At 41.5% G+C, this 25,121-nt stretch overlaps 1 protein-coding gene across 1 annotated transcript in view; it reads right to left on the bottom strand.

Moving 5' to 3' along the window:
- Nucleotides 1-765: 765 nt before the first annotated feature.
- The window catches only part of LOC137908219 (poly [ADP-ribose] polymerase tankyrase-1-like), a 45,607-nt gene continuing 21,251 nt past the window's right edge, over nucleotides 766-25,121 (bottom strand). Inside the window, exons 7-29 of the mRNA XM_068752588.1 lie at nucleotides 19,189-19,283; nucleotides 18,332-18,398; nucleotides 17,989-18,175; nucleotides 15,934-16,055; nucleotides 15,753-15,844; nucleotides 15,481-15,559; nucleotides 14,321-14,492; nucleotides 13,646-13,725; nucleotides 11,187-11,332; nucleotides 10,941-11,106; nucleotides 9,478-9,697; nucleotides 8,918-9,027; nucleotides 7,913-8,101; nucleotides 7,321-7,401; nucleotides 6,766-6,952; nucleotides 6,612-6,691; nucleotides 3,902-4,022; nucleotides 3,653-3,750; nucleotides 3,027-3,101; nucleotides 2,255-2,360; nucleotides 1,605-1,791; nucleotides 938-1,094; nucleotides 766-852 (exon numbers count right to left, since the gene is read on the bottom strand). Of these exons, the coding sequence (XP_068608689.1) occupies nucleotides 766-852; nucleotides 938-1,094; nucleotides 1,605-1,791; nucleotides 2,255-2,360; nucleotides 3,027-3,101; nucleotides 3,653-3,750; nucleotides 3,902-4,022; nucleotides 6,612-6,691; nucleotides 6,766-6,952; nucleotides 7,321-7,401; nucleotides 7,913-8,101; nucleotides 8,918-9,027; nucleotides 9,478-9,697; nucleotides 10,941-11,106; nucleotides 11,187-11,332; nucleotides 13,646-13,725; nucleotides 14,321-14,492; nucleotides 15,481-15,559; nucleotides 15,753-15,844; nucleotides 15,934-16,055; nucleotides 17,989-18,175; nucleotides 18,332-18,398; nucleotides 19,189-19,283 (2,904 nt within the window). The remainder of the gene's footprint in view (nucleotides 853-937; nucleotides 1,095-1,604; nucleotides 1,792-2,254; nucleotides 2,361-3,026; nucleotides 3,102-3,652; nucleotides 3,751-3,901; nucleotides 4,023-6,611; nucleotides 6,692-6,765; nucleotides 6,953-7,320; nucleotides 7,402-7,912; nucleotides 8,102-8,917; nucleotides 9,028-9,477; nucleotides 9,698-10,940; nucleotides 11,107-11,186; nucleotides 11,333-13,645; nucleotides 13,726-14,320; nucleotides 14,493-15,480; nucleotides 15,560-15,752; nucleotides 15,845-15,933; nucleotides 16,056-17,988; nucleotides 18,176-18,331; nucleotides 18,399-19,188; nucleotides 19,284-25,121) is intronic.

Here is a 25,121-nt window from a genome sequence, read left to right as displayed (position 1 = left end):
TATCTCACGCTAGTATCAGTGGATTGTGGCCTCCTCCTCGCTCTCTATTTACCGACATCCCCTCCTCACCTTCGCGCCACCATTTCTCCTTCGCTTGCAGCAGAAACAATCCGAGCAAGCGACAACGCAGCAAGGTCCTCTCTGTACGAGCTTCAGCAGCAGAAACAAGCTGCGAAACAAATGCGCTGCACTTCTGACTCGCTCCACTTGACAATTGCTGCATCTGGACGTGGCCTTGGGGGCGTTTGTTTTCTTTTGCAGAGGATGATGCACAAAGCAGAAAATACACATTAGAAACACAACCAGTGCAAAGGTGCATGATGGGAGACATTTGTTTTGCTCTGAATCCTGTTCTAGTTGCTTCCTTCATTGTTGTTAGGATCAAAACAGAAGCCTGTGAACGTAAAAAAAAAAAGAAAAGAACTCGGCTCACTGGTTCGCTCCCAAAACCGTTTTCCTTCTTTTCTGCTAAATCAGTCTTAATTGTTTAAATTGGTTTCTGCAGTCTGAGGGTGCATCATCCCCTGAAACGCCAAGACAACGCCTCCTCCTCCTCTTTTCAGACTCATCCCATACGTCGCTACCAAGGGACACCGAGTCAGCAGTCTGGTGGACACTTTGCCCGGCCCACCTTTAGTTCAGGTCCGGAGGCCATCATTTTGTGTGCGAGGTCTGAAACCCCTTCTAGTTCAGTTCCGGCCCCCGTAGCTGGCGGCGCTAGTCCGTCGCAGGCCGACCCTCTTCAGATCCACCGCCGGCTGTGCTTTAAGACTTCTGCTCAGGGGCGGCAGCGGGCGCGGCCGGACTCTCCGGCTTCACAATCTGGTACGTGATCAAGTATTCTGGGTAAGCCTGTGGAACAACAACACATCAATACGTTTTATATCAATGAACAGCGTGAAGCCATAAACACGGTTGTGTTTGCGTGAACACCAACCTGCTCCCCTCTGTAGATAACATATTCTGCGTACGCCAATCCGTTGACGCTGGGCCGTCCGATGACGGAGTGGTGCCCGGGGGGGGCGTGCGCCATTTTCATGGCACTAAACTGAAGGAAAGACTTCCCCAGCGTCACCCGGCAGAACAGCATCTGCCTGGAATACAAACACACACAGACCGACAAAGTCAACATCAGATGTCCTGTTTGATTCATCCACACGGTTTTATCATTAATAATATTACATTATGTTTTATTGGTTCTAATACTACATAATGAAATATTCGACTTGAATGTATTTAATGTAATTGTCCTGTTTTCTTCATCAGCGTTGAGTAATTTATCTTAGACTTTCACAGAAAGCCGTGTAGAGTGAGAGTGGAATGTAGAACGAGAGATAGAAAACCAAACGTACTTGTGTTATACTGGACATTTAATAACATATATATATATATATATATATATATATAACTAGAGAAGCACTCGGAGAGCGCAGACCTCCGCCAAGCAGCTCAGTCCCCCTATATTGTGATTTCCACAGTGTCTAAGCACTTTTTCTTTATGACAAAACACAATCAACATTTATGCTTCAGAACAGAAGAGACATTTAAATAGTGACTCGTTTGTGTAAAAGATATTGTTGGAAAAATGGGAAAATGCTTTTGACCTGTGACACACGTAGCAGGACCGGTCTTTGTGGGTGGGACATCCTGTGCCTCCACCAATCCCATAGACGTACTGGTTGCTTTTGGAGGAGTTCTCAGCGAAATAGATCCCGGCGCCGAACATGCCGCCAATGTAGGCGTGACGCTCGTCGAAACCCTTATGGATGATGGCATTAATGAAGGGAGAACCTGACAGTAAAAAAAAAAAAGAGAGACACAGCTCCTTTATGGGAAGTTCAGAACATGAGGTTTTATATTCCTAAGGAATCTCTCCAGAGGAGAGAGCGGATCCTGAAGCAGGAGAGCGTGTAGCGTTTGACTTTATTGTCTACGAGAAAGAGACTGAAGCTGCGGGGGAGAAAAATCAAAAGTTACAGTTCCCCTGAGAGACCGCCATAGCCGATGGAAGTTATTCCATTTGTTCTGAACCACTGATAAAAGGCGGCGACACACAGACCTCCTGAAACCTACCTTTGCTTTCCTACGGTTTCACTGTAGATCGACAGCTTATGATAGATAAATCAAATGCAAAAAGCATGGAAAGTAAAGAACACGTGACAGATCATTAAATAAAAATGAAGAATGAAATCCGTGCTATTTCGTATCTGATGAGGAAACTTGCTCCACTGAGCGATATCGTGTGCTGAATTACCGTGAAAGAGCATTCGCTCATTGTGATGGTTGTGATTCTCATCGGCAATTTCCTTTTGTCTGTGTGCGTATCTCTCCCTCAGCTTCTTGTTCACCACCTTCTGAATCTGCAGAGCCGCAGGAAGGAAAGGAAGAACAGAAAAATTGCATTTTGAGCTCTGAAGTAAAAAATGTGCTTTCAAAATTTAAGCAAGCCAAAACATTACCTGCAACATTTTAATTCTTATTATTAACCATTGACTAATAAAAATATTAAACATGCTGCACTATTTTTTGTAGAATGTTTGACTTTTAGGAGTTTTTTATCCTGTAAACTGATACAAGTTATTTTTAGATTGACAATTTTATGTTAAAATAGTCACTAAGCTGCTGCATTTGGGCATTTTCTTCCCTTTTTGCACTACAAGAAAGAAAAGCCAAAACTCCGGACACCTAATTGGTGGTTTAGGTTGCTTTGTTAGTTAATAAAATAACTATCAAGAGGACAAACGATCTCAAACCTTGTGAAGTCCTTTTATTTGTAAAAGCAAAATACTGCTGTGCACTTTTTGGTGAGCGGCACAAAACAGGTCTGCAGTGTAACTTGTTGCACAAGTTTTGTTTGTGTTCAATAAAATAAGATTGCTGTCAGTTATTTAAAAAATCGCTATCAGCCAAAATCTGAATCGGCAGGTCAGGCTTCCTAAAGATCGGTGATCGTCTAGAAAATTGCAATCAGTGCAGCCCTATTTGTGATCACGAACAAGGAAGACTGGCCTGTGTTGCGTTCGCACCTTAATGATGTTGTACCGGCTGAAGACTCCACCTGCGTTGCCTCCGTCACGGTGTTCCCTGATGGTGCTCTGCAGCTGAAGAGGAAGAGCAATCGCAAAAATTAACTGTTTCACAGGGGGAAATTCAAAAATGAACAAATGTAATGCCGTCTCTACATTAAATGAAGATATGCTGTTTAAAAAAGTTCAATAAAAAATTCACCTTATTAACAATTAACAATTCAAACGTAGCCTAGAGAACCGTAAAGTCATTTTTCAAGCTCTCAAGTAGAAATTACAGTTTAAATTACCTGCTAAATTTCTATTCACGTTTGACCCATCCTCATTAATTTTAAACCAATTCAGATTGATGTCTGCTGTCTCTTTGAATTACTCCTCCCGTCTGCAGGAGAAGCAGTCAGCGGAGCAGCTACCCCGATATGGAGTGAACCGTGTTCCGGTGCCAGATGACTGAAATCACTAATCACGCGAGGATCCCAAATTGAAAGCCCTCATTGAAAATCCATTAAATTATTGAAACAAATTGATATTAAGTCAAGCAGGTAGTAAGAAACACCATTGCCTTGCTGTGTGTGTGTGTGTGTGTGTGTGTGTGTGTGTGTGTGAAGCTGGGCGTGTTTGCATACTTCCTCCTCCACAGACTGGAACTCCTTGTCATCCGGGGCCAGATCGATCAGGACAGTGCCCTGGCTGGAGCAGTGAAACGTCAGGTACGGGTTTCCACCTGGATCCAGAACAAGACAAATCCACTGAGAATAAATTACTTCTCTTCCTGATGGCTTTGTTATACAATCATGTTAGCATTTTAAATTCAATAAGTTGGATATTTTAACCGACAGATATACATAAAACCCGAGAGTTACGTGTCTGCTGACCTTGCTGACCTCCCAGCAGCCTCTCGATGCCCTTGATGAGTTTGTGTCTGTGTCCGTAAGCGTTGATGCCGATCTCCTTCAGCTCCTCGTGACCCATGTCTGCCAGCACGTCCAGCGAAATCTGCCCGGAAACGACGAAAAGAGTCACTATAGTCACGTCTGCTGCAAACAGAATGTTTATGAGAGGACGTTTTAGAATCGCAGCGCGTGTTAGCAGCTATTATAAACCGCCACAGCACGTACATACTAACTAAACACCTTTAATCTAATCAAACGGCGTTTTACCGTATGTCGCTCTAGAGAGCTGCACAAGCTTCGCAGCTCAATGGTGAAAACAGAAGGACGCGAGACAATCGCTCAGAGCGAAGCACCGTTTGTCACTAAAGGACTGCTGCGTCATGTTGCCATGACGATGTCCCTTTACTCTGATCAGGTTCATAAAAAAAGAAAAACACCCGATTCCTGATCTCTGGAAGCTACTCCTAGCTTTCGGTGCATCATCTCATCGTCTTTATCGTCAGAGGTTCATGAAGCATCGGCAAAACAAAACTATTATTTTCCACAATGTCTGATCCAGAGCAATTTTTCCATTACACATCCTACATTTCACAGATATACGAAATGAGCCAGTATCTTTATCTCAGCTACAACCTGCGGCCCAGTAGAAACCTCCCCCCATCCAAACATATATTCTAATCTTCCAGAGGTTCCACATCAGGATCCAATCACTCAGAGGTGGAACATTTGCGAGTTATCCAAGTTTCTGTATTTGAATTTTAACTGGCAAATGATTTTTTTTTGTGATACTGTAAAAAGGATAACTATAAGGATTTAATTTCCCACAATAGTGAATAAAGAGAAAATGGAAGCCATAATCTGGATCTCTCCTCAGATGTAATTACATCTTCCTTGGCCCAAGAGCCACCGCTGCACAAAAATGTCATTACAATCCGTAATACCATGCAGAAAATCTGACAAACTTTGGTTGGTGAAGGTAAACAGTCTGACAAATATTCACGAGGGAAGGACGGAAGTGAAGTGAAGAAAAGGTCAACGAATGAACGGCAGCAATCAAACCATTGACATGCAAATGATGCTCATGAAATGCATCCCGATGGTTCAGGGAGAGCAGGGATGAGATTCATCCTGGAGGCGGTGATAACTCTGAGACCTTTATCTACTCTGTGTTGTTTTGATCGCTACCACAGAAGTGAAGCTGAAACCTCTGTAATGAGAAAGAGGGCAGCCAACTGTAGACGAGAAATGTTCTCTGGAACCAGAAGTTAAAAACAAACAAACAGCAGCCTCACGTTGACCAAACTTTGTGTCGACACAGATTGTTGAAAGCAACAACTGTTATAAATCCACACAGCGGACCTAGGCTGTGGTCATCCTTCTTCTTTAACATAATATTACTGATGTTTGATGATAAAAAAAAGAATCCAACGACGGATGCACCATCAGATGAACCTCCGAATGCCTTTATTAGCGCCCTGAGCTCAAGCTGGTGTTATGAAATAAAAATAGACTTCTCCATCAACTCCCGGCTGACTCTCCTGCATCTCACGCCGTCTGAATATTAATGAAAGCTTTTCTCCCCCCATAGGGGGACCGAGAATAAATGCAACACACACACACACACACACACACACTGGTGTTATGCTTAGCTTCCTGTGATTCATGCTTCAATCACATTCTGTCGCTGTCCATCTGTTTTCCACTCTTTCCATCACTCATCCGTATCACCGGTTTTCATCTGCATTCTTCTTCTCTCCCTCGCTGTCCGTGATGCTTTTTCAGCATTAACATGCATAGAAGAAGAAGAGGGGGGAGCCTACAGCCATGCTAGCATATATGCATTAGCATTGGGCTGTACGCAGCCTTAACTTGCTCTGGTTCAGCAGGTGTGACGTTCACCATCTCGGTTTAGCTTTAGCACTACACACACCGACATGTAAAAGGCAGATGGGGCAGCCATTGTTTTTTGTAGGTGTTCAGACACAAGGCTAGTCATAAAACTGCGTGTTTTCATGGTGTTATAAGGAAGGAATTTGTTACAGTTCACCAGAAGGTCTCAAGCGATGTTTATTGGAATGCATCTGTTGTTGGTTGATTTCCACCTGGACTAAGGTAACATTAACATTCATGAGCTACACTGCTGCAGCGGCTGAAAGGCAGCGTAAGGAATGTCCAGTGGGACCAACACAAAGGGTTAAAATGATGAATTCCATTAGCTAACATAACAGCTGAATTGAAGAGGATGCCACATTTGTTTACAGCCACCCTTCACAGGCTTTCACTATTAAATTAGGACCTAAAAACATTTATATCCAACTTGAAGCTCTTTCATTTTGGCATCCACAACACTTCTTCACATGTTCTCCTTTCCCCCCTCTCACACACATTAGTCACGTAATTTATTTTTAATTTATTGTTATTTTGCATCTGTGGTGTAAATGTTTTTTTTTTTTATTGTTATTTTGCATCAATTGAGTAATTTAATATTGGTTTGATTTTTATTGGTATTGTTACATGTCGATGATTTATGTACGAAGGACTTTCAACGGAAACAAGACCGCAAGGGCTTTTTTGAAATGCTCCTCTTAGACAGGATGTTTGACCGTACTTGTACTGTAATGCATGCTACTGTGTGACTGTACTCTAACATTCTATCTAATAAATATATTCATCATCATCAGTAAAGACGTACCTGTTCCCGCTGGAAGGTGTCTCGGAGGTGTTCCAGGCCCAGACTCTTCAGGAACTGGTTGATGGTCATGTCGAGCAGCGCTGCAAAGACACAGTGGACGTCTGTAAAAACAAGCGCCTCTCATTTAAGATGCAACTTCTGTGTTTGTGCGTACTTTCTCCTTCCTTCCTGTCAGACCCAGAAGCTCCATCTGCCGGCCCCGTGGCACCGCCCACAGCGACGTCACTGAGGGGCGTGGTCAGGTTGTCTATGCTGCTGGCTGCAGACAGGCAGGATGGGGACGGGGAGGGTGAGATGGCCACGCCCCCTGTTGCACCTGTGCTCGCCACACTAGCGCTCATCTGCATGAAAGAATTTGATCGGTTAAACTTTACATTTCAAACTAAATGATTTCAACCTTTAAAATACCTTTGAACTTAATCTGACTCACTTTTCTTTGTTTGGTGTTAAACTGATATTTCTATATTTACATGCCTTCAGGCAGCGTCATTTTCATCTCTTGCGCCTTAGAAATCTGACAGATCAACTCTTTTCAAATACTTTCACTTAAAATATTAAATCTTTTATATCAGAGCTCTAATTTCTGATGAGATTTCAAATCTCACACACAAAGTGCTTCAGGTGACGCTGAAGTAAACGTTCTGCACGTGAGACATTTCTTCTGTTACCAGGGGCTTACAGCCCCCGTTTATACATGTACGCTTCTCACCACAGTGGCTTGGGGTTTTAAACAGCTTGGCAGGGCATCTGGCGGCATGGCGTCAATCAGCAAGGCTCTGATGTCATCAGCCTGTAGCGGGAAGACAATAGAAAAAGGACATTGTTGTTTATTGTTTGTGTATTTCTACATTTCTTTTCAATATTTTCATGTACATTACCTTGGAGGCCATATTTTTATTTATTTATTCAACATCTCAGTGAAAGTCACTTGCAAACAAAGTTTTTGAGACAACATCCCTTGAATTGAACTCAAATATGAATATACAACATTTCTATGTACCGGTAAGTGCAAACGTTTTTTTTGTCTCTTGAGGTTGACTTGTGTTTGCATCATTTTCTGTGCAATGACTTTCAATGAAAGTCAGTAGAACAACAACAACAACAAAAAACACACCATGCACAAAGCGAATAGTGAAGGTCGGTTAATGAATTTAAATGAACCAGTGATTGTCAATATTACCCAATAAACTTGTCATATATTTTACAGCTCTTGCTTTACGCATTTTGGAGAAGCTTGTGAACGCACTACCAGTGCATCGAGGACAAATACCATGAAACATTTAAAATAAATGTTTTCGCACCGTTGCCAAGTCCAGAGGCGTCTGTCCCTCCTGATTCTTCATCGTAGGATCGGCTCCATGAGCCAATAACAGGGCACATAGCTGAGTCCGCCCCTTCTGTGCTGCTTCGTGGAGGGGTGTAAATGCCCACTTATCCGTGGCATTAACGCATGTGTTGTACTTGATAAGCAGAGCTGCTATATCCACATGCTGAACAGACACAGGAATGCAGGAAAAGGTGGAGGACAGAGGATGGACGTGGTGATGACGAGTATGGACAGAACAAGATAGATAGGAGGGTGATGTAAAGGAACACAGAGGAGAGATTAGAAGAGAGCAGAAAGAGGAGGTGAGATGAGAAAATAGAGAAAGGCACCAGAAAATAAAAACCTTTCACAAATTGGAAACGTGCCATGTCTGAATGAGGGCTATAAATACTATGTTCTTAAGACAGGAAGGGAATAACGTGGGACATTCTGGAACAGAAAATGTGTGAATAAGTGATCTATCATGATTTCTGTTTTCATGTTGGCCCGTTTCCTGTTTTCCTTATTGTTTGTCTCCAGCTCTTCTCTTAACATCTAACGCAGCGCTACTTGTTTCTGAGCACCAGTGTGAGATGCCTAAGTGTGCATCTAAGTGAGTATGTGGGTCTCCGAAACACAGAGGCCATCAAATTTTCATTCCAACATATGTTTCATGACTCTTTAAACAAGAGTCGAGCTGTAAAGAAACCTCGCGCTGCATGACGTTAGAACCAGAGGCAGGCACTTCTCCATACAGTCCAAGTCTAAAAAATAATGATCATAATAAGAATGTCAAAAATGAAGTATCAGCGGACATCAAATCGGCCGGAGAAGCTACATTTCTTCAGTCCAGTTCAGCAGTAAGATGAAATATTCTGATGCACGAATCCACAAGTAAAACTTCAATTTCCTGACTGTCTTAAAATCAAATGAGAAATTAGCAGATACTCAATCATGCAGTGACGGCGAAAAGCTATTTGTGCGTGTTTGTGTGTCTTACCCCATATGACGCAGCATTGTGTAAAGGTATCAGGCCTCCTTTGTCCTGTGCATTCACGTCAGCGCCATGTTCTAGCAAATACTCTGCTACTTCCAGGTTGTTATAGCCAGCTGGAGGTTGTCAAGGAAACACGGTGGGATTTTTAGAAAGATGAAGGACAACAAACAGGTTTCAGGCAATGAGGAGCAAATTGAGGGTTAAATGAGTCTCAACGGACGTCAGCTGGATTGTGATAACATATATCATCATTCCCTTCATGAGCGAGCCATGAAGGCAGAGGGTGCGTTGGCGTGTGGTCAGATATCGGAAAGATCGCAGACCTTCAAAGCGTTTTCTGTCAGAGACTCAGCTTTAAGTACTTGTTATGCTGCAATACATGTTCTAATTAAGATACGCTCGTTCATCACTCCAGGAACTTTCTATAAAAGCTGTCAGAAAATGGGTAGAAAAAGACAAAGACTAATCAGCTTCCCCACCAGCGTAAATGCAGAAACACTGCAGGCAAAGACGCTCAACCATGACCACGGCCTTACTTTAACTTTCTGCATACATGTTGTTACCTGCGAGATGCAGAGGGGTCGAGTTGCGTCCCTGCGTATCCCGGCAGTTGATGTTATCAGGGCTGCATAACTTCTGCACCCGGGCCAGGCAGCCTTTCTTAGCGGCATCCAGAAGTGCGGCGTCTCCTCGCAGCAAGTCCTGGATGTCTGTATCCCCGTCCTTCACCAGGTCCAGAGAAGTGTTCCCGTCTCGATTCTTCTTGGTGGGGTCTGCGCCATGCTGCAAAGAGGAGGCAGGAAGATGAGCATTAAATGTGATGGAAATAAAGGCAGAGAGTGAAAAACAGCCAGGTATGTAGTCTGCACATCTGTAATGGAGACAATTCATTTGGAGTCTGCCAAAACCTTTGATCATTTAAGCCACAGAAGAAGAAATTTGTCCCTCAGACAAGGAAGTGATTAAGTGGTTAAAAAGATTCACAGGGGAGAAGAGGAGTGGGAAAGATGAAGGGAGGCAGAGAGGACATCCAGTGAAGTGGAAAACATCACATACCCTGGAGAATTCTGCAAAGAGGGTGTGGGGGGGGGCATGTTTCATCATCTGTCTCCTAGGTTACCGTTTTACATGTCATTGCATTGTAAACTTTGAAATCCACTCATTAAAATTTCATGTTGAGGAACGACTCCCATGAGAACACATGACTGTCCTGAAACTGTCCGTTACCCTCGGCTGTCTTTCCCTTTCTTATGCTATTGAACCAATCGTTGATAGATTTCATGCCCTACTTCTGTCTTTGGTGCTGGGATTGGAGTCGAGAACCAGTTCACCAGTGTTTCAACTCCTTGGGATCGCTTAACATTTTAGAAAAAACGATTCCCTTATCGATTCGAGCGGGCGCCACGCGTTAGCTTTGCAACGCGTGTAGCGACTTCTCCCGCCAAGCAGCCAGCAGGAAACATGTCGCCTAGGCAAGAAAGGCGCTCCAAACTTTGGCTTTAATTTTACGAAAAAAGGATGACAGTGGGGCAACTACTGCAGGTAACTAAACCTGTCTAGCGTGTTGACGCTAACAATAGTGCTAGGCGCTAACAATACACTGATTGGTCTACAATTGAAGAGTAATTCATATAATTCTTGCTCTCCTCTCTGAACAATATAAAAATGCTAATACACGTGCTGTATGGCTGGATATATTTGTACAGGACATAATAGTACCAGTGGCAAATGCAGCAGTCGTGTTCTGAGCACAAATCCGAAAAGAGAACAGGGACAATAGGAAATTCTCAGCAAACAAAGAAGACAAAGGAAAATCTGCTGCTGAACTCTGGAACAGTTTCTCCGAGCAGAGAGAACGGCTACGTCCCGAGGCCACGGCAGATTAACACCAAAAGGTGGGACCGCGGAGATACTTTTGTCTCCGTCTGTGTGGGAGGACCTACACGTTCCCTTTTAACACACAAACAAAAGCATCAAATTTTACTTCAGTTAGCTGGGAGTTAGGAGAGGAACATTCTGGTCTAACCTTAAGCAGCAATTTGCAGATCTCATATTTGCCCTTGGCAGCTGCTTCGTGGAGAGGCGTGAACTTCCACAAGTCCGCTACGTTGACTGAGGCGCCGTGTCTGACCAGCAGCTCGGCCACCTCGTAGTGACCGTAAGAACAGGCATTGTGGAGGGGAACCAGGCCGCTATGAAGGGGAAATAATAGTTACAAACACATATTATGACTTTTAATTCATTTTGCACAAATAAAATCAAAGTGCCACACCCTTTGTCCTTGGCATGCACATCTGCTCCGTGATGTAGCAGGTACTCCACCACTGACACTCTGTTGTAGCCGGCAGCAAAGTGAAGGGGAGTCGAGTGTCGTCCCTCCAGGTCTCTACAATTCACATTCTGAGCCGTGCACAAAGACTGGAGGGATGGAGAAAGAGACAAAGAGGGGACGATGAAACTGAGCATCTGTTTCCAAAGGAAAGAGCCAATCCAGTGAAGCATCACGAGGATATAAATCTAGTCTTAATTATTGTCTCTAATTTACATTTAAAAATGTCTAAAGTTTTTCTGGAGAAACAATTGATTGAATCAAAGATTCTTCTATCATCAAGTACATAATGACAGTTCTTTTAAAAGTTCTAGTCTTCTTGATGTTGGATAATGTGTCATTTCCTTTTTAATTTAGAGAAAGAGAAATTCGACTGTTAGAGAGGCTGGATACATCATTTGTCTGTGATAATTTGGGAGGATAAATGAATGTAATTTACATACAAGTAGAAGAAAAATTCTCTGTGGAATACTTTCCTTTTGATCTGGTGTTTCTGTTCTGTGTTTGCGAGGAGTTTTTATGAGCTTAATGACTTGAGATTTATGGAGAATCAATTTATGGTTACAATGAATTTTATCCTAATGGAAATGATGTTTTTTAGCCATTTGAAAGCTATCTTAAAATATAAAATAAAACATCAACTCATTATCAAGAGTTATTTATGATTCCACAACTGTTCTTGTGCTGTACTTTGCATTTCGTGCTAGTGAGAATTAATATACCGAAACGAACATTGAAAATAATCAGCAACGTAAGCTAACAAGCTCAAGTTATTGTGGTTATGCTGACGTTAGCGTTTAGATTACAGTGCTACAGATCTGCTAGCACTGCTAGAAACTCTCAGATACACACAGTTGTGGGAAAATATCATCCTGATCCAGACTAAAACCTTCAGCCTCATTTTTTGGATTTCCTAATCGTGCTTCCGAGAGACAGCAAGAAAGGGAAACTAGTCAATATGAAGTTATTATGCATCACTCCACCTGCAGAGAAAATGAAAATAAAATCAACATTTTCTTTTGATTGCAGCTGATGAGTGTGACGACGCCTGCAGTCATTGGGTTTGATGCAATTTAAAACAGCAGGAACACAGACGGGAGCAAAGCTCCTGCTGTGGTTCAAATCACAGGTTGGGGAAAATGGGGTGTAGAATCCAGTTAATCTCTTAATAACCAAGAGGAATGGATTTTTTAAAATGAAACACGGACATAATTTTAAAGCTAGATGACTGTGTGGTGTGGATCAGGAAATTCTCAGAGTGCATGCTCAGAGATCTTCCTCCCGCCGAGTCACACACCAAGTTAGTGTTTAATGTGAAACCAAGCAGTCATATTGCAGATAAACCAGACAGGTAAAGTTGGAATGCGGTATAATGCAGTATAAAAGTGAAAGGAAGAGCACTTTGTTCTCTTGTTCAGCCAGACTGTTGAACCGAGTGCCTGTAGGGGAGTCTGTGCATCAGGTGAGATGAGACTGACAGCCAGCCAGACCAGAGCTCACTGCCTGTTCTGCTGCGATCCCCTGCCGGCCTGTCAAGGCGTCACGATTGTCTGACAGACGCTCTTCATCTGGATAACCCCATTAGCGGCTGTCTCAATGGGCACAGGCACAGATTCTCACTTGATACCGAATACGTCTGTCAAAGCTTCCCGGGTCCTGACATTCGGTGGGCGGTTTAATCCGAGGCGTATTACAGTGCATCATGAGCGCCTACATATTTAACACCAGTGGGCAGAGTGCAAATCATTCTCCATAGCTGGGTTTTCTGAATGTTTAATGGCTCATTGGAGACAGCAATACAAAGAAATGAAGAGAAAACATCTGATATACAGCTGACATTTAATAAAAATCCTTCCGACCTGAAAGCTTTAAGAGCAATAAAAGAGAGTCCCAAAGGTCAGGACTCTTTGGACTATTTTCAGTGTGGAAACGACCATCTGTCCCGCCATGAAGTTAAACAGGACTTTTAGCCCAGCTTCACTTCGTCATTTCCTGTTGCGGATCCCTACGTCGCTTTGACATGAATGAAATCCCATAACCGATGTAGGTTATTTCCCAAACAGATTTAAGGACAATTAACTAATTGAGTCATGTTTCTCAATAAGCATCTGTGTAAATCGAGGAGTGTCCGTTCACACATTCAACCCTCATGAGGTCATTAAAAGAGAGTTCTGCTCTATCAGAGAAAACAATTTCTCAGGATTGGTGTCATTATGCAAACCAAGGCTACAGAGGTCATGTTGTCTGACCGTGCAATAAATTTGGAGCAAAAATATTTCAAGGATTGCTTGCATTGGTGGAATGAAGGTAGAGAAGTAATAAACACATCTGGTTATGATATATTATGTGTGTTCATGGAGTAAAATCCTCCTGAGGAAGGATACAAATGAAAAGCAAACTACCTTGACAGTGTCCAGGTCTCCGGCTTTAGCAGCTTCCAGAAGTCTGTAGTCCACATCCGAGTTCCTCACTGGGACGTTCTCTATGGATCAGATCACACAGGACGACATGGAAGAAATGTTCGTTAAAAATGCACCGACATTAGCAAAAGATAGACATGCAGGATAATGATGGATACACTTCTGGGATGTGTCACAGAAGGAGAGCTAGAACAGAGAACAATGGAAAGAGTACAATGCGCCAGAAAATATTAAATAACCTACAAATCTGCAGCTGGAGCTAAACATCCTAAATCATGCACTACAAACAAAACATGAAATATAGATTCATTTCAGGCATTCTATCAGTAAACATCATTCATTGAGCGTATCGCTGCAAGTTGGAGGTAACCGTGGAAACCTGCGTCAATAATGAACTTATTTAAAACATATTTATTATGCCTTTATTAATTCAAAGTTTTACTCTATTACTATTTCCATGGAAATATTACAGCATTAAAGCAAGAGACGCTTTGGAGTCACACTGATCCTCTTGTAACCGGATAATTCCGAAGGAATCGTCAAGAAATTTAAACTCTGCATTTTGTTCCTAAATAAATTTCACTTGTGCTCAAATGAGGTGTCAGTTATTGTGACTACAGGAATGCGTCCCCCCCACACACACACATGGCTGATCACCATTGAGTATTTGCTGAACAGCTTCATTTCCCATTTGAGCAGCGGTGAATCCCTGCAGTGAAAGCAGCGAGGCGTCGGCCCCGTATCCGAGCAACAGCCGACAGGTCTGAAGGTGGCCAGCCAGCGCCGCACGGTGCAACGCCATCTGCCCCAGCGTGTCCAGGGCGTTCACCTGCAAACACAGATACACTTGAAGTTCACGTTTTTAAACAGGATTATCAACCTCACTGTTCAGGTACAGTTAATATTGCCATTAATTTATAGACTATGGATTATAAATTAAATATGAGCATTCGTGTTCATGTAAAGACGCCTGAGTATAGGCAGGAGAGGACATATCTTGCATATAATTACAAATATAATTGTCACTGTTAGCTTCTGAAATCTTCTAGTGTTTATTTTAAGAGTTTTTATTCCATGTTAAAAAGATGTTCCTACACAGTATATTCTGCTTGTTACTCTGAAACCACCTGAACGTGACGTGCATGCTGATCTTCTCCAGTTTAAACTGGCAGGGAGCTTTCACGGCACCTCTAATGATGCCTCACCACAAATATGGCTGCTTATATCACAGACCGGCATCTTATTCTTTTAATCTGAGTGATCATTTTTATGATCTTGCCACCTGATCTCTGGGCCGCAACAATCAGCCTATAAAAAAAAAAACAATGACGCACCAGCAGGCCTCGACATTTTCTAAGTTAAATATTGACTCAATTAAGTACTATACATCATTTCAGTGCTACACGAATCAGTGCACAAGTCCTATGAAGCTGTTTATGGTTGTGAATCAGCAGTCAAATGGTTGTAATTACAAAACAAGCAGAAATGGTGCGCTACAAGCCGTAGTGTATTATGTAGAACATGAGAAATGGTAAGAAATGGTCTTGAAATCTACCAATTCCAGACGCGATGAATGCAACAACAACAACAACAACAACTGCCATGACTAAAAAGGTCATTTGCAACGACCTAATCCGATTCAATATACTTTTGAAATAGGTACAAACAGACACAAAAGCCAAATATCTGTGTTGACGAGTAAATGAACGCAAAGAGATATTTATATAGAAATCTATGAAGAGCACACAATTGACTGTATTGAAATAGTAAGGAAGAATATATCTAAATATATAGCTGGAACAAATACGGAGGTTTACCTTGGCGCCATGTTTCTGTAACACCTCCATGATGTCATTATGAGCCCGCTCTGCTGCAACATGGAGTGGAGTCATGAAACTACAGAGAGGGAGAGAAAACGGGAAGTGCATTCAAAACCAGTTGGTGTTTTCTTCTGTTCAACGAACATTAGAAAAACACGACAAAGTATCCAACTTAATATTTGTTTTATTATACTAAGAAATATTCAAAGACAGACTGTTGAAAGCTGACAGCTGCACAAATAAGACAATGTCGCCAGCTCAGTACTCACTCTTTATTCTTCTCATTCACGTTGGCACCTTTCCTCAACAGCAGCTCCGTCACCTGTTTCCTCTTAGGGTGTGGTGATGCTACAGCACAATGCTGACACACACACACACAAATGTCCTCTTAGCATCACTGCACCAGTGTAGGGACCAGTGTGCATGCTAAGGTGCGTGTGTTTATCTCACCAATGCAGTATCGTGGGTGTGAGGGTGCTTGAAGTTGATGATCTCGAGCACCAGGCTTTTCTTAGCTTTCGCCACGTCAGCCTCCCGGGCAGCTTGAAGCAGCGAGTGGCCCTTAAACTCATCTGAACACAAACACACGGAGAAATGATGTCGACACGTCAGGAACACGTGAAACATCCTCAGCGTCCGACTGCAAGATATTTTAGAATTTAGCTTTCATACAGGTTGAAAGACTTGAAAACCAAAAGGCTCTCCACTCAACCATAACAAAATATTGCACGATGGTATTAGTTTAAATTTCTTGATTTATGCGTTTTATCAGCTACCTGAAACTGAATTATGAAACACACAATCCATGCAAACGTTTAAAAGATACCTCAATGTTTTGATAAAAAAAAAAGTTTGATTAATGCTGCTCTCATATCTGCAGGGCAAGTGTGAAGCTAGAACCAGGAGCTTAGCACAGAAATTAGAAAAAGGCTGGAACAGATCCTGTTGAAATATTGACAAAGTAGAGACGACAAAGGAGCAAAATGTCAGCATGTCAAACTAATTAAAATGCTATGTCCAACTTACGTATTAAAAACTAAGCAAACTGAACCAATCTACTAGATGTTCTATTGTAAACAATACATTTGTAATCCACATTTATTCAACACAACAGGAGGGTGTCAAAATGATCAATGGTTTAATGCCACAAATCTTAAATATTCTGTACTAGTTAAAAAACAATTTCCTCCAGAAAAGGTGAAAAATCTCATTTTGGAAGTGATACAAACATCCCACTGAGAAACACACTGTCAAACAGCAACATACCACCATCAAAGAACAAAAAACAACAACCACAGGAGCAAAGGTTCTGTTTAAGACGCGTTGTGATTCATGCGGCATTTGATTTCTGCTTTGATCAGCCTCGTCTCAAAGAAACCCAACTTGAGAGAGGGTGAGAGAGCCGGATCGCTAATGAACTTCGGTGGAACTGCAGCTTTCTGACATAAACAAAGACTGAGCCTGTCTGGTTTGCCTCTGTGGCGACTACAGACTGAATTCATTGAATAACTGAAGAAGTCACGTTGCAGTTTAGTACCTTTAGTAAAAGGTGGTAACGGTTGTGTAATGCATAGAGGCACCTGAGTGGACCAAATCACGGGTAAAGAGGTTCCACTGGTAGAGGGTGAGAGCATCACGAATAAGAACGCAGCATCCATTCACAAATCACAATGGTGAAATAAATCACTAGATGAGCCCAGAACCAGCTCATAAAAACATTTTAAAGCATCACTTTTGTACATCTTTTATATCACAGTAATTACTAAAGCAATAGCAATAACGGTGAATTTGTGGCAATGACTTGCCCTCAGGCAAAAGATGAATCAGTGTCCATCACCTTTCATTCACTGATTCAATTCATTATTTTCCTGATTAATTTTGTGAATCATTTGTACTTGATGTGCAAAAAGCCCTGAAACTGTTACAAAATAAATGTTTACAGATAAAATATTAAGTTAGCTGTGACAGAATAATAAACATTTACATTTAATCAGCAAGCAGCAGCCATTTGTAAGCATGGTGCTTAAAACAAAAGAAATAATTATCAAAACCGTTAGCAGCTAATTTTCCGTTATAACCAGGGTTCTTTTTTATAAAATTCACTTACGAAATAAACAGGGCTTGGAATGTAAAATATTTGTGTCAGGAAATGTCTTACTGTTGACATTTTAAAGAGCTCTTGAAAACGATGCACTGTTTCTATGTGTTGCTTTAAGTAAACAGGAAATGAAACCATCTCTCAATACAACACCAGCCCATTGAGAAGAACTGTTCGCTGTTGGTGTCTGCTGCTCTTCAATCTCATAATTATTTGATTTCAGCTCCAGACAAGTGGTTCTATCACATTCTAAAGGGATGTGATGAACCTTTTAGACTGTCTCACCGCTCAAATTAAGTTCCAATCAATGGCTCCAGACATGTTGTAAATACGATCTTCCTGAAACAAGCCGTTCAGTCATCATGCAGTGCTAGTTGCAGTTTATGTAAATGAGACGCCGCACTCACATGTGAGCCTCTCCTTCAGCTCGGGAGTGGGCGCCATGTCCACAGAGCTCTTGCTGTGGCAGTTGAGCAGGGTCGGGTCGGCCCCGTGGCTCAGCAGCAGAGAGCAGACCTCCACTCTGTTTTTAGATGCTGCTTCATGGAGGGGGGTGAACTGCCACAGATCCATGGCATTCACACAGGCTCCGTGCTGGGAGGAAGAATCACAGGACAGAGGAATGAAGAAACGGCAAAGCACAAAGCAGACGATTCAGTCGTTGATAAGACCTCCGTGTTTATTGTTAGCCAGATTCTAAATATGTTGATTAAAAGTCAACGCTGAGTAATTGAGTGTATGAGTACGCACCTTGAGCAGCAGCTCAGTGACCTCGTAGTGTCCATAGGAGCAGGCGTTGTGCAGAGGCACCAGACCACTAGAAGGGGAAACACAAACAGGCTTCTAATTACAAATACTTTTAAGTCGTGACAATAAAAACAGGAAACTCATTCTCTCAATCCTTTAATCCTCAGTCAGCTACAATTTTTGTAACAGGATCGAGTCTACAGTTATTATCGTATGCTAATAGTAGCATGCTAAAAACCCAGTGACTAGTAGGTGTTTTTTAATTTATCATCTTAGCTAACACGCACTACTTGTCACAATCCAAACATAACTTGTTCTATTCAATCTTAATTAGTACTATACAACCATAATTACCACTGTAGTAACACAATCTGCCTATTCAATGCTTCAAAATGTCAGAGTGACAAATACTTGGTCATAAATCAAACAATTAAACAAAGAAAAACAGGCAGACTCAGAATTATTATTACACATTTTATACTGAACAGAATGTGAATCTGACAGCAGCATTGAGATATTTAACTCAAAACCAAAGTCGTGGTGACGCTTCATCAATCATCAGAATTTTCAGTATTACTAGGTCAGTAAAGTGTGAACTAGCTCTGCCTAATATTTATTCATAAATCTGTTAAATATGATGACTTTAATATCAGATTACTGTTGTGCGGATCCATTAGAACATCCAGTGAAAGCCATGTGAGTGTGTCGGATTGTTGAAGCATTAAACTGCCTTCTTTCTACCACTCAATTATATTGATTTCTCAAAAAGTCACGTTTTGACATATTCTAAGCTTGCTCTCTCTACGCCCAGTCTTCATTTTAAATCTCTTTTAATCTAATTTCAATTCATTTGTACGTACCCTTTGTCCTTGGCATGAACATCTGCTCCATGCTGCAGTAACAGCTGAACTATCCTCACCCTGTTGTATCCTGCTGCCAGGTGGAGCGGAGTGGACTGAATTAACCAGGAGAGACAGAAGAACATTAGGAAAAGGAGGTGAGAGAAGGATAGACGATGGGTGGGAACATCTTAATAACGATTAACCTGACATGATGGCATCAGCCGCTCACCCAGGGCGCAATAAGGAAGAGCGTACTCGCCTTCTCAGTGAGCAGCCAGATGTATGAACATTTCTTAAAGACTTTTCATAAAGAAATTGGCTTTTCCATCACAGTCAGTCTGTCGCGAAATTATCTGAATTTAATTATTTTAGACTGATGGAAACCGGAAGTTCTCAATGCTTTAAAATATGATCGAGATGAGATGGCTTCAGCTTTTCATGCAAAGTTTTCTTTATATGCTTTGAGGCCATTCTTCTTCAAAGCTGGACCGACACCAACCCTGGTGGAGAAATGGAACAGCAGCGAGGACGTCCCGTCCCCATGATTCAGTCAAATCCATCTTGTTACAAGAAAAAAAGGAAATTGAAAATCTGCTTCCAGTCATGATGAAAAGCCCATTTTACGATGGTGGATTTAATGAAGAGGGCACTGAATAGGCGTTATATGCAACAGGCGGATATCAAGTTCTAAGATAGTACGAGCTGTGTGAACTAGAAATGTGAATGGATTTTTGTGCAGGTGCATCGATAAAATAATTGCAGTAGAACATGAAGTACATTTCCATTAACATTATAGAGAATATTGGTAATAGAAAAAAGAACATTGTATATACTTAAATTGTTGGACATTTCGTGGACATGAAAATCTTGGAAAATATATTTAAAGCTACAACTTCCCTAAATGTGTCATGAGAATATAATCTACATTCTTATGCGACAAATTTAAGATCAGCTGCTTGAGCATTGTCATCAGCATGTCAACGGAACGAGCTACACCGATTGGCCGGTCGACAGCCAATGAGGAAGAGTCATCAACTACTGGTATGTGGTGTTAAAGTGCAGCGATTCTTCATCAATATGTACTTGCCATGTAAACGATTATGCTAACAAGAACATGACGTGCTGTCAGAGGAACGCGTGCACGTTTTCACTGAGGGGTTGTCGGTTGGGAAGGTGTCTGGAGAGAAAAGACGCATCGATGCGAGTGTTTTAACAGCAGCACAGTGGCGCACGTCACTGAGATCTCACAGCAGAACATCGTGATCTCCATCAGGCATAGCAATTAAAAACTCATGACGGTACATCCGAGCTGAGCAAACTGCCAGCAAACTGCTCAGTCACATTATTTGGTGTGAAATGTCACCCGAAAAAATCAGAGCCGATTATAGACTTTGTGCACAAAAGCATTAGTGGAAATGAATTGCGCTGAAGTGGATAGAATAGATCATAACTTCCATTAGAGGTAAATAGGAGCAAGCTGAGATGAAAATATCCTAAATTCAAAATGCCCTAAAAATGCAAAGACAAGTAAATTACCGGTAAGTACCGGTAGTTGCATAGACACAATACTGTAATTCCTACCAAAGAAGGAACAGATGGTTTTATTGGTGGCAATTTAAGGCTTTTCTGTCTGACTTGAGTGAATTCTCGATCCGTTGCTATTTCACCGTGAGCCCATCTGCTGCTCGCTGTGATATAGAAAAAGAGATCTGATGATCTGCTCACTCTGGAGTTGAGCTGAAGCACAGCAGCAGCAGCGAGGCAGAGAGGCAGGGCTGGCTGCGCAGATGGTACACTTATATTTACCGGGTGTGACAGCAGTGTTTGGAAGGAACAGTACATGGGACACAATTAGCCATCATCCTCATTTTAAATGAGGATGATGCAGTGCCATTTTGGTTCTGTGGAAACATCTGCTAGTGAACCGCTACTGTAAATTCTTCTAAATATTACATGACCAGCAATAATGAGGCCTGCATCTCCAAGCTTCACACAAACGCATACATTTACACACGTACTGTTGCATCACACAGCAAGCCCACTGACACTCCACCCACTGCTTCAGTGGGTCTCACACTGAATTCTCCATGCAGACACCTATTTGGATCCAAGTAACTGAAAGCAGCTGCAGCTGAACTCTCGTTACAATCGTGAGGCCTCAGCAGCCATAAGTCAACAGGGCAAATAATCAAAAGCATCACTCATGTATTATCTATCTGAGGCATCCTCCATCTATCCTGCACTGCAGCGACTCCTTTTTCTAGGACACTAGAATTTTTTTTTCTTGCCTGCATATATCTATAAAACTGAAAATCATGTTCAGTATAAATAACTGGCTAAGCATTAGTAAGTTGCACCGATTTAAAGCATGTTAGCATAATGAGGATTGTCTGGTTCTTCTCTCCCTGAAGATAAAATATGTTGCCATGAAGCAAAAAAAATAAAATAAAAATTCTGCATGTTTCAGGCAGATGCAGATGGTACTCACTGTGGCACAACGAAAATGAATACTAGCAATAAGTAAAACAAAGCATTGCATTGTGTTTTAATCCAAGCCTAAATGCTTTTAAGTGAGGGAAGTGGAGTTGGGAATGGATGAAGGGAAGGGAAGGGGACAAATATGGGAGGAAAATAAAGATAATGATGAACAAGGAGAGATGCAGAGGACATGTTCGAGCCAAGATGCGAAACAATAATCGTTCTTTACCTGCTAGCATTTATGCTCCTTTTATGAAAGCCTCCCCCTCAATAGAAACACTATGCATCCATCACAGTATTACAAAATTAATTTGATTTTCATTATTTGGATTTCCAACAGTGACAAAGGTTTTTGCTTTAAAATCAGCAATAAAAAATGAATTAAACCATAAAAATAATTCGAAATAATGCGGTGTTTAAAAACACATGGGGTGTGTAATTTGCTGATACACTAGAGCCTTCTTTGTTATGCGTTTCCATTTTTTCTTTAACCTCTCCAACATCCCCCCTCTCTCACACCCTCCTCCCCGTCTTTCTACGAGACTGTCAAGCTGTTCCCATAACAACGGTGACTGCTAGCTGTCAGCAGTTGCCATAGCAATGAGAAATGATCTGGGTGCTCGGCCACATTTGGACCATTTTGCTTGGTGTCGTCTGTGTGAGTGCATCAAGCTGCATGTGATCCTTTAATTTCACTCCTGCGGACAAACCATACTCGAATTTAACCCACAAAAAATAAAATCACCAGTTTGGAAAAGGCAGCAAACAAAACATTGAAAACAACATTGTCAGAGATCGTGTCAGAAAGAAAAAAATCATTCAAAAACCATCCACTTGTTATTACAGCACTGATTTTACACCAGAATAAATCTATACCTCAATCTTTAGATGCGTACGACTTCAAAAGGAATCTGGAGCTAGTTTCACTTGCAATTTTAACATCACTGAAATGTTGTAGTCTTCCAGCTGCCTCCGATCATGGCAGCACATCAGCAGGCGGCTGCACTAACAGGATGAGTGGTGTCAGAAGACTGAACCGCTAAACATATTAGCAAACTGGGTGCTGTTCTTCTGACTCACACACAACGATGCAGACAGCAGAGTTTAACCAACAGCTTGCAAGACAGATAACCTGCAGCTATTCATCTGGTCCCATCCTCACACAGACAAACAGAAGGATGCACTGATATCTCAGCCATCGTCTCCATCTGTTCTGCCTCCCAGCCACGAACACCAAAGTGCTGAGGGCTGCAGGGAAAGCTTAAAGTAACTTTCTAAACACTCCTCAAAAGAAAGTGTCCTCCTTAGTCTAGTTTGGATCTGAGACAAACAAATATCTATACTAATCTGCAGAAGCCTGTACTTCAGTTAAATATCATACTACAAGGTCTACCTCAAACATCAATAGCAATACGAATAAACTGTTCTTTTATGGTAATTTCATCATCAAAATGCAGCTCCAAGGGCTTTACAGCAAATAATTTACATACCCAAAGCGATAAACAGACAGAAGAAAATAGGAAATATAATTTGCTGAAAATAGTCAAAGAAATGCTTAAAAACAGGGATGAAAATAGAGAGTACTTTATTAACCTAATTGGGATTGCATGACCTAAGACTAGGCGGCTCTTCTTTCCCCTTCACATGCTCAATTCAGAGCAGTTTGCGGTTATATATTTAAATATTAATTTCAATGCTTCCTATACATCTTCTTTATGAAGGCCCAGGCTCTATGGAAGAATTTCCCTGAGGTGATACAAATGACATGGTCTTTAAATCTCTCTTTAATATTTTTTTAATCGTTGTGCTTTGGGCTTGGGCTTCTTGAAATATTTTCTAATACAGAGGCACTGTTTCAAATTTAATGTTCAGTTTTAATGTTTCAGATCTAGTTTATCACCTTTTGCTTTTAAAGTAAAAATTAATGAAAGGTGCTATAAAATAAACTTCAGTATGATCTTTTGTAACCCTAGTTTGGGTCAATAAACGAACATACTTGCTTACAAACAACAATTCTTAAAAACGAAATAATATAAATCACTTCTGATGCCAATTTTATTGTGTATTTTTTTGACAACCTGTTTCGATTTGCAGATTTGCAGTTACGTTATGTTGTTGTTATGGGGGCGGCTGTGGCTCAGTTGGTAGTGAGAGTCGTCCAGTGATCCCTGGTGTGTGAATGAGCGAATGTGAGGTCAAACTGTAAAGCGCTTTGGGCACCACAAAGGTGGAAAAGCGCTATAAAAGTGCAGTAGATTTTGTATTTGCTGTGCATATCTAGGGCTACAACCATTTGACGTTATCAACCCAGACTGCATTGTGCACGCGGAAAACATGCATCAATTTATGTTGCAAACAAAACTGATTTTATAAGTTAATGAATTCACTATGATAGCGACTGCGATTCGGGCTTTTCTTTTTTCAGATAGGGAAGTGTGGAGCGACAGACGATTCATCCTGAACTACTCGTGTGCCCCAGCGCTGCAGCTGGACCTTGTCCCCAGGTGACAAAATGCAACAGACTTGCATGAAGTCAAGAGGTGAGATTTGTCACTGACAAAAATGTATTAAAACTTTTCTTTACCCTATTTGTCATCTGTCATGACCCAAACAGTTAACAATTGCCAACGGGTATTTCTTTCTTCTGGCACAAAGGAGCACAAGTCTAATCTTTCTCCAGCAGGGCATCATCTTATATATTTGCACACTCACTGACTCTGCTATGAAAAATCCCCTGTCAAGCAGAATTCAGTTAGTCATATGGCCTTGGTCCTGTTTGCCCACATTGGTGAACAGAGACAGAGACTAGAGGCACAACAGACTCCAGTCTGATCGGTGGAATCACAAGGACCCCAGAGGTGAACAACAAAAAGAGACCACAATGTCGAGGGAGAGTTTCCATACAATCTGGCACGCTAGTCAATGCAGACATGTTAGCAATGAAGATCATCATCTTATCGCACGGTTAAAGCGCTCATGAAGTTACACATCAGCGTGGAGGGACACTCTCCTTAAAACAACGCTGATACATAAACTAATGATTTCATAACTTTTTTCGTGGTAAAAAACTAAACAAGCACACCACGTATCTTGGTCATTTGTGATTTTTTTATGGTGTCTTGGATGAAAGCTGCGTGTGCAGTGAAGTACTGATTGTTTGCAAACAAATATATTTCACAAAATGACTACAAATACACAGATGTAATTAAAATTCCATTTAGATTTATTTAATCAACTTATAATAACTATTTATATATATATTAAATATCTTAACTTATTATTCTATGAAGTGAACTTTTGGAGATGCCTGTTTAACATGCTGTCAGTCAGTGTGGCGCTCTCACCATGATAACATTTCATAATCAACATTTAAACAAGGCTTTAAAAAAAAAAAACTATTTTCTTCTTCATCTCCCTCTGAATCTGAGTCTCTCTGATGTTCGTGCCAACTAGGACGCGAGTGGATACGATGA

The sequence above is a fragment of the Brachionichthys hirsutus genome, chromosome 19, assembly GCF_040956055.1.
Source record: "Brachionichthys hirsutus isolate HB-005 chromosome 19, CSIRO-AGI_Bhir_v1, whole genome shotgun sequence".
Classification (NCBI taxonomy): Eukaryota; Metazoa; Chordata; class Actinopteri; order Lophiiformes; family Brachionichthyidae; genus Brachionichthys; species Brachionichthys hirsutus.
Note: the sequence above shows the minus strand (reverse complement) of the source record. Positions and strands in the feature narration are given on the sequence as shown.